General features: G+C 42.3%; 1 protein-coding gene across 1 annotated transcript; it reads right to left on the bottom strand.

Moving 5' to 3' along the window:
- Positions 1-2507: 2507 nt before the first annotated feature.
- On the bottom strand, positions 2508-5948 carry hapln3 (hyaluronan and proteoglycan link protein 3). Its single transcript, XM_076733571.1, has 5 exons — positions 5883-5948; positions 4945-5091; positions 3881-4279; positions 2869-3171; positions 2508-2785 (listed from the first exon to the last, which is right to left on the bottom strand). The coding sequence occupies exons 2-5, from the start codon at positions 5078-5080 to the stop codon at positions 2508-2510; spliced, it is 1116 nt and encodes a 371-aa protein (XP_076589686.1). The 5' UTR covers positions 5081-5091; positions 5883-5948.
- Positions 5949-12666: the final 6718 nt, after the last annotated feature.

Genomic DNA, 12666 nt, shown 5'->3' with positions numbered 1-12666 from the left:
GCATGAATGGCAGGTAAGTCCAGTAAGCCAGTCCAACACATATTTTGTATGGACATGGATTGCCTTGAGACACTTATGGGCCCCAGAAGGTAAATCCTAAATAACTTCAGTTTGAGTCTGGTTCCAGACCTCCAGATACCACATCTCCAGCATATTGATTTGTCCAGCATAACAAATAAGAGGTTTACTTCAATTCATGACAGGGTGCCACAAAAACTACACTGGATTCCTGTCAGCTTCATTCATATTTATCAGTTAATCATTAATGTTAATGCTAGTGCGGTACCATGTTAATATATTAAATGTTAGCATCTTATTATGCTATGTGCTGACATTATTTGTAAGTATGCTAACATGCTAACCTTAAAATGCTTGCTCTAAGCTCGTAGCATGATGCTAACTGTAAGCATATGTCAATATGATAACTGAGAGCATGCTAACATCCAGTAGCTGTTACTTGCTAACTGTAGGCATGCTAATGTTAGCATACAGCTCAACGCAGCAATGTTTGTAATGATGATCTACAGTAAGCTTAAGATGTTATGCTCTGGTGCGACTCAGGCCAAACTTGAGATTTTTTGCTCCATTAGTGGTCTATGGTTGGCAAAGTTGTGTTTTCATGCTCACCCAGCTAACGTTAATGTTTCTGTAACACAGGCTAGCAGGAGCACTAGCATGGCTATAGAGGTTTATTTTTATTACGCCCTCTAAAATCAAAAGAAATGTGTGACTGCAGTTGAAAGGCCCACTGAGTGGTCATGCAGCAAACATACTGTAGGCTACCTTGGAAATTTTAAAACATGGCCTACCTGCCACCTAACATCTCACAACCTGACAGCCTGGCCATGCATATTGCAAACTTGCTATATTTGGCAAGCCTGCTTTGTTCTTGATGTAGCAGCTCAGGTTTTACGTCATGGATGAAGGCCTGGATTGCAAACTTTCCAAAGTCTCCATCTACTCTAGTGGTGTCACAAATGTACCTCATATGAAAATGTCTTTAGCGTTTTTATTTATTCGTAGAAAATTGTACAAATGCATAGACATATAGAATAAAAAACAAAAAAAGGTACATGTACGTAATAAAACACTGTTTCTTCTTCCACGATGGATGTAAAAAAGGTAGTTTAAATATTACAACAATACAGATACTCACTCATAACTTCTGCTTTCTCCATCAGAGAACGCCACCCTTAATCACCCAGAAAAATCAGGAAGAGATGCATTATACTTTATAAAATGGGATACACAGAAGACGAACAGAGATTACAGTATATTTCACAGTGTTAGAAAGACAGAAAGAGTCTGTGGAGAAAGTAACTGGAAAGATCTGATAAGGACTCAACCAACAAGGTGCCCTTTAGCAAGGCACTTCCACAAGTCTGCGGATGTATGAAGCAAATATTACATGTTTGTTGTTGTTTGATTGTAATGTTCTGGAGAGACAAAGACAATGTAAACGTTTCGTTGAATAAATACAGGTTATATGAAGGATTGAGGTAAAGTTCGGGTGCAGTGAATTCATTTGAACATGAAGGTTTTTCAGAGTCTGAACACCTTCCCTGAGTTTGAAATTAAAGTCACTGCTGGTGATCGATCAAAATCAAAGCTGCGCAGCCAAATTTCAAAACAGTTGCAAAGAATTTGAAGCTAAATTTGATCTGTGAGGAAAACTTGCTGCAAAAATAACTTGATCCAAGAAAATGGGAAGATGTTCTCTATTTATATTATACACTATATGGCCAACGGTATGTGGACACCCCTGCTAATATACTTTTATGTGTTTTTTGTCGCTCCTTAGATCTAACCTTAATGCCACATATTTAAGACAATGTTGTGCTTCCAACTTTATGGTACCAGTTTGGGAAAGGAACTGTCCTATTTCAACATGACAGTGCCCCCATGTACAAACTGAGGTCCATAACGAAATGGTTCTCACAGTTTGTGTGTGGAAGAACGTCATTGACCCTGACCTCAACCCCATCCAACACCTTGAGGATAATCTGGAATACCAAAGATGAACCGGACCTAATCGCCCAACATCTGTAGCTGTCTTAACTACCGCTGTTGTGACTGAATATGAGCAGATTTCTGCAGACAAGTTCTAAAACCTTGTAGAAAGCCTCCGCAGACAAGTGGAGGCTGTTATAGCAGCACATTAATGCCCATGGGGCATCAATTTGGAATGAGTTGTTGGGTGTAGTGTTCATATACATCTGGCCATATAGTGTAGACATTTTGTCGAAGTACAAGTGGCATCATCTCATGAGGGATGTACGTAGTTTAGCAGTTGTTGAGAGGAAGTAAAGTATGCTGAGACATCAGTTGCAGTCTTATGGAGATGGAGAGCCAGTAGCCATCAGATGGCATCAAAATAGCTCAGAAAGGAACAAACTGGCTAACTGCTAATTTGCTTCCAGGCTACAGCTAACGCTAACCTCTCATGCAGAGCTTTGAACCTGTTCGCTGTTAGAATGTTGTTTTTGACTTGTGTTGAGCCGAAGCTTCTACCGATAACAGTAGACGCCATATTTCAGGTAAAGAGGCGGGAACCCAAAACTACGGACCCCTGGTTCTGGTGGGCCACAGTTTTCCCGAGCCTTTGTGATAGGATAACGGACACTGCCATCAGCCAACCAGCCGGCATCACAGCGGTCCAATCCCATCAGCCTCCAGGCGGCGTACAGTTGGCCCACTTTGGCAATCTGACCTCCATTACTGGCACAAGCCTGGACAGCTTCTGTGAAGTTGAGCTTGGTTTGGTGCTTTAAGAAGTACACAACCCCTAAAGCAGGACAGGATCATGAGTGAAGAGTCATCCAGAGATATATTCAGGCTTGAAACATTCACACACACACTCATACTGACCCTTGACAGCGGCAGAGAAGCAGAAAGCGTCATAGTGGTGGAGGAGGCGATGCCGTTGTCCGTAGCTGCGCAAACCAGGAGCTAAGTCTACGCCCCCACAGCCGTCACGTGGAACAGTGATTGGATACTGCACTGTTCCATCAGCCAACCAGCCGGCGTTACACCAGTCTAGCCCCTCCTCCCACGCTGTGAAGAGCTGCTCAAATGTGGCCAGAGTGGCGTCCTGATCCTGGCATGCTTGTTGGGCCCCAAAGAAGTTAAAATGGTAGCGTCCCTCCTGAGCGTAATAGGGGAACACCACGCCTACGAAGGGCAGATGAGTGTATTATAACAGTTTGTTCTATGTTTTTATGGTTGAACACAGCAAAACACAGGCAGGCGACCTGATGGTTAGAGAGCCTGCCTCGTTTACAAAGGGTCTCAACCAATCTGAGATTCATTTAAGGATGCATCTTGCATCTAAAAACAATAAAAAAGCAACTTTAAACTGGTCTGTGTGATATCAAATCTTCAAGCCTTTTGAAGTTCCTCCATGATGTAAAAACTCATATGTTGCAGTTTGAGGTGTCCTGTCAAGAATTTCACAGATGTCTTTTTTAAAAAAATGTGGTTTAAGGGGAAATTTATAGGAACCATTGGAAACTTTATAGTTATGGAGCATCATTTGTAATCCATTATTGTGGATTAATCCAGCCATCCGCTTACTGCATCACGCGCTTTATACTGTATGCACTCCAGGAGGAAGCTGTTTTATCAGGTCCGTCATGAACCAGCCAACCCTTGCGTGTCAACATGAAAGTACAAGATTCAAGTCAAAAAACATTTTGCAACATCATCACAAGACTTTTCAGTTGATATCTCTGGATTCTCCTGCACACTGAATTACATTATTGGGACTTTTGTCCCCATGAGGAAGGTGAGTGCCCACAATGTGACAGTGTAAACAGATCTATGTCCCCACAAGATGATTAATAAGCATCCACACTCACTCACTCACACACTCATCCCTCACCTCGCAGCTCCAGGTCCACCGTCACACTCTCGTCCTCCAGGCCATCAATCACCTCACAGCGGTATCTGCCCGTGTCATTGAGCTGCAGCTCATTGATTACCAGAGACATGTCCCCTGGTGCAGAGCGTCGCAGACGAACGCGGCCCCGGAAGCTGCCATAGCTGCGGTGACGGTTGCCCATCGCGACCATAACCTCGGTTTCCCTAAAGGAGGCTATAGGGGAAACAGGTGCAGTCATGGTGTTGGCAGGCAACCAGGACCATTTGACCCGGGTCCTGCGTGGAGCTGTCAGTTCAGGCTCATAGTGGTAGTGACAGGGAAGGGTGACAGTGCTCCCCCTGGTGGCTGACACTGCAGGCTGTGGGGATTCCACGTGGAGACGAACCCCATTGAAATAGACTAGAAAAGAAGCACAAGCACCAGACATGTGACATGCATCACCTTGTTCTCCATGTTTGGTATGATGGGATTACTTAAAAACAAAAAACAAACAAAAAAGTTGTCATGTAGTTGACAGTAAAAAGCTGCTTTTACATTGATACATGAATGTGAATCTAATTATATATAATCCAGTATATGGTCATCATTTGGGCATCTCTCTGCATTAATCTGCCTGATTATGCTCACATACCTTTACTTAAGTAACATCATCAATGCAGGACAGCATATATTTAGAGTGTGGTATGACTACTTTTACTTAAGTACTGGTTCTGAACACTTCCTCCACCGCACCTCCACGCAACTGGTGAACTACAAAGTATACAAAACACTTGAATCTGCTTGGAGGAACTGACACTTTACGTTGAGGGCAACATAAACACGGATATATCGAGTTCTTGAAAAAGTGTTCCGTAAATACACACACGCACGCACACAGGATGAAGTCTATTGCAACGCAGACCACATCAATCACTGGCAGGGTTTGTTTTCATAACCCGGTTGACATAAAGTATAACTGTCTTCTCCTCACATGCAGGTGTTGTGATGTACACAAATGAAGCGCGTGTTTGATCTGCCTCACACATGCAGCAAACACACACGCACACACACGCACGCACACTTACTCTCTCCGTTTCCGTTTCCGTTGCTGATGTCCTGGTAGTGAAAGCCGTTGCTGTACGCGGGGATCCTGCCCTGGCCGCCGGGCAGCAGCAGCAGGTAAAAGCAGGTGGCCAGTAGGGGGCGCAGTAGACCGAGCATGATGCTGTCCTCTGCTGAACCAATGGTTACAATAAATACTGCGCTCTTTATCTATTCAGCTGCCATAAATACCAGGAGGAGGACGCTGTGAAATCACAGACTGGAGACGCATTGTGTGGAGAAAAGCCACAATCAAATTAAAGCTCAAAATTTTAATTTGTCACAGCGACTGAAAATAGAACAAAATGAATAATCTTCCTAAAATAACTACAATAACTCAAATGTGTCTCAAGGGGGACGCGACTTGGTTATATTGTAATTTCACAATTAAAAAAAAGCTTTTTTAATAAATAATCTTGGTTTATCCTGAAAAATGCGAATAGCAAGGGGGAAAGGCATTTTAACGCATTTATTTATTTATTTAGTCTGTTCACAGTCCACATTCCTCCATGGTAAATAAAAACAATCCTTTCACAGCCCAGTCTATAAACATTATAGGTTACAGATGATCGATTAAGTACTTCTGTAGACACAGAACAAACTTTTCTCACATCTCATTGAACAATGATGCACGTTTAATTTCTTTTACTCATTTCTTTTCTTCGCAGTTTTCTCCTCCACTTCTCTCCACCTTGAAGTATTTCACCCCTACATTTTTCACTAAAGCTATGATTATAATAATGATGGTGTTTATTCAGTGTCTCCCTAAAGCGCTTGTGCTGCCTTATAAAGTTAAAGTATTAACCTTAGCTCTCTGTTCACCGGCTCAAACACCGTCGCAGCCGGCTTGACACATAAAACAAGCGACCAATCTCCGCTTTTACGGAGGAAAAAGCGTCTAAAGTCGTAAAAAGTCACTCACAGATACGCAGTTGTCCGCCCAGCGTGTCTTCAGCTCATCCCCTCCTCATCCTCTGCTGTCTCTCCGCTAACCGGACCGTCCTGACACTCACGCGCCGTGACGTCACGCGACGAGGCATCCTCTTTGAAGGCTCGAGCGGTGACCTCATCGCACACGAGCCTGCCATGCACGAGCCCGCACAACAGATGAATCAATACTAAGTATAACACCAGTATTAATACTATTCATACTGACAGGGAGGAAGTATTCAGACACTTAAGTAAGAGTACTAAGAGTACAAATACTGTGTTACAAGTAGAAGCCCTGCACTGTTATTCAAGAAAAAGCACCTAAGTATAACTAGGAAAATGTACTTAACGTATTAAAAGTAAAGGTACTCAATGTCAAAAAATACAAAGTTCAAACTTACAGTTTAAGTATTTTATACTTAGCTATAATTATCTGACTTGATTTGCAGTTACTGGTAACTTTTCAGATACAGTTTTTATAGAAACAAACATATAATAAAGCATAAAATACTTGTAGTTTCTAATATTTTTGGCTTGTACTCTCATACAAAAACGGCTTCTATCTGGGCCCCCCGTCACATTTCAGATGTTTTTGAGAGTGATCTCCTCTCTAAGCTTCTCAGATGGTTTCATTTAATAAGAGCCAAAAGAGGTCACATTATCCAAAGAAAAAAATGAACATTTGTGCAGCAGAACTTTAGCGTTTCTTCTTTCCTCTCCCATTAATCATCTCACGACCTCTCAGATTCATCTTCTGATCCCTTGGAGGGGCCCCGACCCCCAGGTTGGGAACCACAGGACTATTATATGAATTAGCTGAAACTAGCTCCACCTCAACCAGCCACAGCAGTAAAATGCTGTCTGCACTTTCAAAATCTATCGGTCACAGGGGACATTTCACTGCAGAATGAGTACCTTTACTCCTGATACTTTAAATGCATCTCACTGACAATACTGTGCTTTTACTTGAGTAGGTTTTTGAATGCAGGACCAACCACTGTTGTATTAGTACTTTAACTTACATAAAGGAACTGAATGCTTCTTCCACCACATAATACCAACACTTATTTAGCTATACTGCAGTAATATTACTATAGTCAATATATGTGGCGACATAACACTGCCCTCTGTATTTAACTCATATTTTATGTGAGTTTTATTTGAATATTGACATTTAATTAAAGAATATTCCCGCATATACACTATGCACACTATGATAGCAGCGATGCTAATAAATCTGTACAGACACTCAGACCACATCTCGCCATCTTGCACACAGATGCAACCCGAATTCTCCATCGTTGTTTAAAATGAATGGGGGTCAGGTCAGCCCAGTTGACCCCTTTCTTGACCTCGTCTCATCTCTCTAAAGATGTGGTCAAACCAAGCCGATAAGCTTTTTCTCAACTTCTTTTCAATCATAAAACCAAGATAACAACGGCCACATCTGTGCAGCATACTGGTGATGCAAAGTTCAAATATAAAGCTCAAACATGCTGCCTGTAGCTTCAGGTAAGCATTCTTTTACATAAACAATAACCCCCTGGTCATTTTACCAGTTAAAGTCCATTTAACAGCTGAGGAAAGTTCTCATTAACAGTTAACAATGCAGGTGTATTTTACTGCATTTTCTCTGGATGATGCAACCCGGAATGACCTGACTCTGACCCTGCAGGTTTAAAATATACATGAGGGATATCATCAGAAAAACACTTGTTTGTCATTGTAAACTGTGGATAGAAACTTAATCTAAAATGTCTTTTATCTTTTGCATGTGATAGAGAAACTGTAACTAAGAAAAACTGCACTTCTAAGGATTTCAACAAAGAACAGATTTATGGCAGGTTTTCTGCAAAACAATAGCAAGGGTCAAGTGTAATAGCTGCTCAGGCTTGTTTCTTCTTAAATAGCAGCATTGTCACAGGCTGCCAACTTCTGTATTCGTGGTATGTTGAGGCTGACAGAGCATATTCCATGCCCCTGTTTTGCCATGGCCTCAAATAACACAGCAAATATGGCCAAATGAGCTCATATTTCAGTCATTAGCTGAAATAATAGCAGCCGTGGTGGAAAACAAAAGCAATTCCAGGTCTCCGCTGGGGCCTGAGAGAATGTGCTGCTGCGCCGCCGCCTGAATATCTGAGTGAAGTCTGGGTATCACGGTGCAGATGGAGGCTGCCCTCCTGACACTGGTACACTGAATCCTGAGGCTGCGCTAGATATTTTTGCCTTGCACGACACTGGCATCCCCCAGAAGAGCCACAGCACACAGAGTCCCCCAAACCACAAGCCTTTCTGAGTCCTGCACGCGATACTTTCCTCTGTGGTCAGACCTCTGCAGCCACTGATGTTTTTTTAGGGACTTGACTGAGACCCAGCCGACATAGCACGAGGGGGGTGCGATGGTGGATTTGGGGATGTTGAGGAAAAAGCTGCCCCAAGCCCCTGGAAGACATCCAGGATGTTCTTAGTTTCATTTTAAATCAGTGTTGCGGTCAGTCATCAAGGATGGTTAGCATTCATACTGATCATACAATTTGTTTATTCACCACATTCACATATTTCTGCCATCATACTCTTCATTCTTGCATTACACAGATTGCTAATTACAGTGTAACGTTAAAGCCATGCTAGTGGCTCTGTGAGGCTATACTTAGGCAGAGCGGTGCATTGTGCTTCATGCTAACAATAGCTTTGCAACATGCTCCTACTGACCATGCTAACATGCTGATGTTTAATGTTCACAGGGCTTATTCTATTAGTTTAGCAAGTTAGCATGCTAACACTTGCAAATTAGCTTTAAGCACAAAATCTGTCTTGCAGGTAATTGCCCATAAATTGGTAAATAGGTATTGGATAAATGAACATTTTGACCCGATGATGGCGTCGGATGGAAAGTTAGCATTGCTAAAAACTACAAAGAACTGAAGGAGCACAACCCTTCAACAGAGCTGAACAACTCTCTGACTTTAAAAGGTATGTGAACTTCATTCTGAGTTTATGTGACCTCGCAAACAGTCAAGTTACAATAATGTTACAGTCACGGCTAAAAGACGATTATCATCTAATGGCAGAAATCCCAGATCCAGGATCAACACCAACATCTCATCAGTTGTGGTTTGCCCAAAGCCGAACTCCTCATGCCAGTTAACCCTCAGTATCCTGTCGCGCTCCACCTCCTCCCTCCTTCCTTTCTTTCCTTTCCAAAGAAGCTGTAGCTCCTCTTGCAAAGGAATTTGATTGTGTTGGTGTAGAAATTCAGATGATTGTTTGTGTGGCACTCACAATATTGGACAGAGTCATAAAATGAGACCATTTCTTTCAGATTTATCACAAAAGAGGTCAAATTTACGTGATTAAATCACTGGTTAGGGTTTGGGTGAAGTTTTTGAATATTTGCATCTTCACTCATCGTCACTGGTGCTAAACACCATGAATTACAGCTTTGTTTTGGTAAACCTTTTCACGCTCACTCACTTCTCCTCTCGCCATCACTCATCACTTCCTTGAACTGTCTTCATTGCCATCTAAAATATGTGTTTTGAAAGTAAATATTTACGAAGGGTCCAAAAAGGGCTTACTTCCTTGAATGGGATTTCCTTTTCAGCCAAACAGCTAGCGTCACTCTAGGATGGCAGTGTTGATCAACCGGCCCACCAGTTGAGTCCAGACTAAATATTTCCAAAATATTTCAACAGCTATGGATTACCAAGAGGGTGATTTTTGGTTCCAAGAAGATGCATCCTACTGACTTTGGTGATCACCTGACTTATTCTTCAGTGCATGAGGTTGATATTTGTGGTTTTCAGTGAAATGTCTCCACAACTATCAAAATCCCTCTGATGATCCTGAGACAACTAGCACAAGCAGCGGGTCAAAGTTTTCACTTATCCAGTGAAATATCTCAACATCTACTGGCTGGACTGGCATAGAATTTTCTAGATTATTTTCCCATTGAGAGGAATTGTAATAACTTTGGTGATCTCATGTGCAACATTGACATTTTTTCAAAGTAGTTCTGTTTAAGACCAAATACCTGCAACGCTAACGACAGTCAGCCTCAGATGTACATTACCATTAGTGCTAATTAGCAAATGTTAACATGCTAACATGTTATGGTGAACATGGCAAACATTCTACCTGCTAAATATCAGCGAGTTTAGCATTGTCAGTCTGGTTACTTTGAAGGATGCAAACACTCATATTGTGAGCCTGTTAGCCTGCTGATATTAGCATTTAGCTCAATTCAAAGTTACGATTCAAATCTTCCCCCAAATGTAATTAAACTTAATAGAAATTTAACAGGCAATAAGATTAGTCATCAAGAGCTCTTAAAACCCTGAGACCTCCCCTCAGTGTGTGTTACCGGCTGCAGCCCTCACTCTCAGCTACTGTGACAGCCGTTTCCCCTCCCTGTGTGTCTCTAAGCCATTATCTCCCAGTGTGTTTGAAGAGAGCAGACCGGTGCTCTTCCCAAAGCCCCAGATGAAAGGTTTTGGCCTGGGGCCCCAAATACCAGCAGCCCTTGTGAACTGCTGGGTGACTGTGGCGTTGGAGGGGTGTAATTTCTGCAAGGCAGCAACATTCAAGCCCAGAGAGGCGAGCAGAGTTTGAACCAGAGAGACGACATGAAAGAGGAAGAGATGACTGTGTGTGTTTATGTTTGTGAGGTTAGACTGAAGAGCCAAGCAGTCGATGGTGTCAGTGTGTGCAGTCACACGCTGTCATTAGCACAGACCCCTCATAGAAAGGATCGGCAGTCACCAAAGGTGTGTGTGTGTGCATGAGAGAGAGTGTGGTTTAGTGTGACTGAAGTGATTAAAGAGGAAGACTTCAATAAAAGACCAACAGGAGAGTGAACTGCAAGGCTCGGGGTGACACTTTCCAGCTTGATTAAAAGAAAGAGGGTGAAATGAGCTGTAATAACAAATAAACACTACAATTTCCCACCTTTTCCTTACTCACTCATCTAAGTGTAGCACCAACTAAACACACAAAAGACGGAATAAGGAGTAAAGTTATGATCATCACCAGGTAAAAGCCCCTCATCACCTGTAAAATCAACAGTGTCGAGCACTTATTTGTGCAGAAATAACATAGGATTTCCCCTCCTTTAGATGACGTCCCCTGAGATGCCGTCTGTGTTGGTACCTGATATCTGAAATAGCAGTTGTTTTCCAGGAGCGGATCCTTCCTGCGCTGCCTCCAGTTTCCTGCCTCCTTTGGCCCGATGCCTTTGCGCCATCCCTGGCCAGCTGTCATACCAGGAAACCAAATACAGAGAAGCCTGATGGAGGTGCAGTCAGTCAGATTAAATTCCTCATATTTTCCAAGACAACTCTGGGAGATATTATGCAATGTGCATAGAACATATGTCAATATTCACTTTAGCAGTGCTGTGTTTAATGGCCCTGGTAATGTCTTGGTTTTGGTAACAGGCTCGAGAAATAAAGAGACTTCTGGTAAAAGCTTTGTAAAAGAAACACAAGTGCAAATGTTCTGTAAACTGAATGCAACAGAAAATAAATAAATAATGGGAATATTTGCATTTTTTAAAGGTATAATTTCCTTTCAGTCCCAGACATATCTAAACATCTGATACAGGAACAGCATGTTTGTGTCAGATTTGACATGTTGTTTTCTTAATATTTCAAACAATAGCTGATTAAATCCAAAGTTCCTTTTGTTTTCTAAGCAAAAAAGTACAGCAAGTGCCTTCAATAATGTGCATCCAGTGATTTGATCTGAATGCTTGCTGTGAAAGTATGACTGATGTTGTCATTCACTGAAATACACCACCAAATGTGGGTGACAACTTCTGAAGCAAGTAAGATGGACCTTGCATTACTTTCGTCATTCGTTTGGGTCAGGCTGCTGTTTCCATGTCCCAGAATAAACTTTAAAGTCCTCATTTTAGGAAGCCTTTTCTACAAGGATCGATTTTCAACTAGCTAAGTAACAACTGGCACATGGCGGGAATCCAACCATTAAAAATGTAATTAGTGTAATATAAAGGAGCAGCGTACAGGAACAAAGCAGTCATCCCTCCACTGAATACTTGGCCCTTCTTAAGCTGCACAGAGAAAGAAGAACAACGGGAAGACGAGACGGAGATTTGGAGGGGACACAGAGGAGAAAGCTGTCATTAGGTCCTCAACACTTCAACTGCAGGCAACTCCAGAGGGAGAAACAGCTGGTCTGCTGGGGAGGGCCGGTGGTAACTCCATGAGATCATCTGACAACTGTTGTCTTATGGTAATTAGCTGGCGTTTGCTAATAGAGCACAAAAAGTGACGTAATCTGCTGGTACAACAGCTATATTACTGCTGTATTACTGCTGTGCTGAAACACTGCAAATAATAACTTTACAAAGCGTTTCCTCCAGAGTTTAACCCCCAGTGTCACAGTATGGATGCATTATCTTATGACTGGGTGGTTCAGACCTTACAGAGGGATTTCACCACTTAAGTGTGACCTTCAGAGGCTGTAATGAGCCCGAGAAGGAGACTCCTCGGGTGGAGATACCTTTGGAAGATTGTGTGGTGGTATAAAGAGAGATTAGGCCCCTGGGGTGTTTAAATGCTAAACAGGCAAAACGACCCTCAGTGCTTTTGGTCTTTTGATCTTCCACCTTTTTAAATGGAAAACAGCTCCAATTAATTCACCATATGATTAATAATAGAACCTGAATATTCCATCCAGGGAGACACATAGAGGTGCAGACGACTGCTGTGCTATTCGAGCCATTTAGAGTCCATTAAAACATCAGTTTTTTC

The sequence above is a fragment of the Chaetodon auriga genome, chromosome 6 (assembly GCF_051107435.1).
Source record: "Chaetodon auriga isolate fChaAug3 chromosome 6, fChaAug3.hap1, whole genome shotgun sequence".
NCBI lineage: Eukaryota > Metazoa > Chordata > Actinopteri > Chaetodontiformes > Chaetodontidae > Chaetodon > Chaetodon auriga.
Note: the sequence above shows the minus strand (reverse complement) of the source record. Positions and strands in the feature narration are given on the sequence as shown.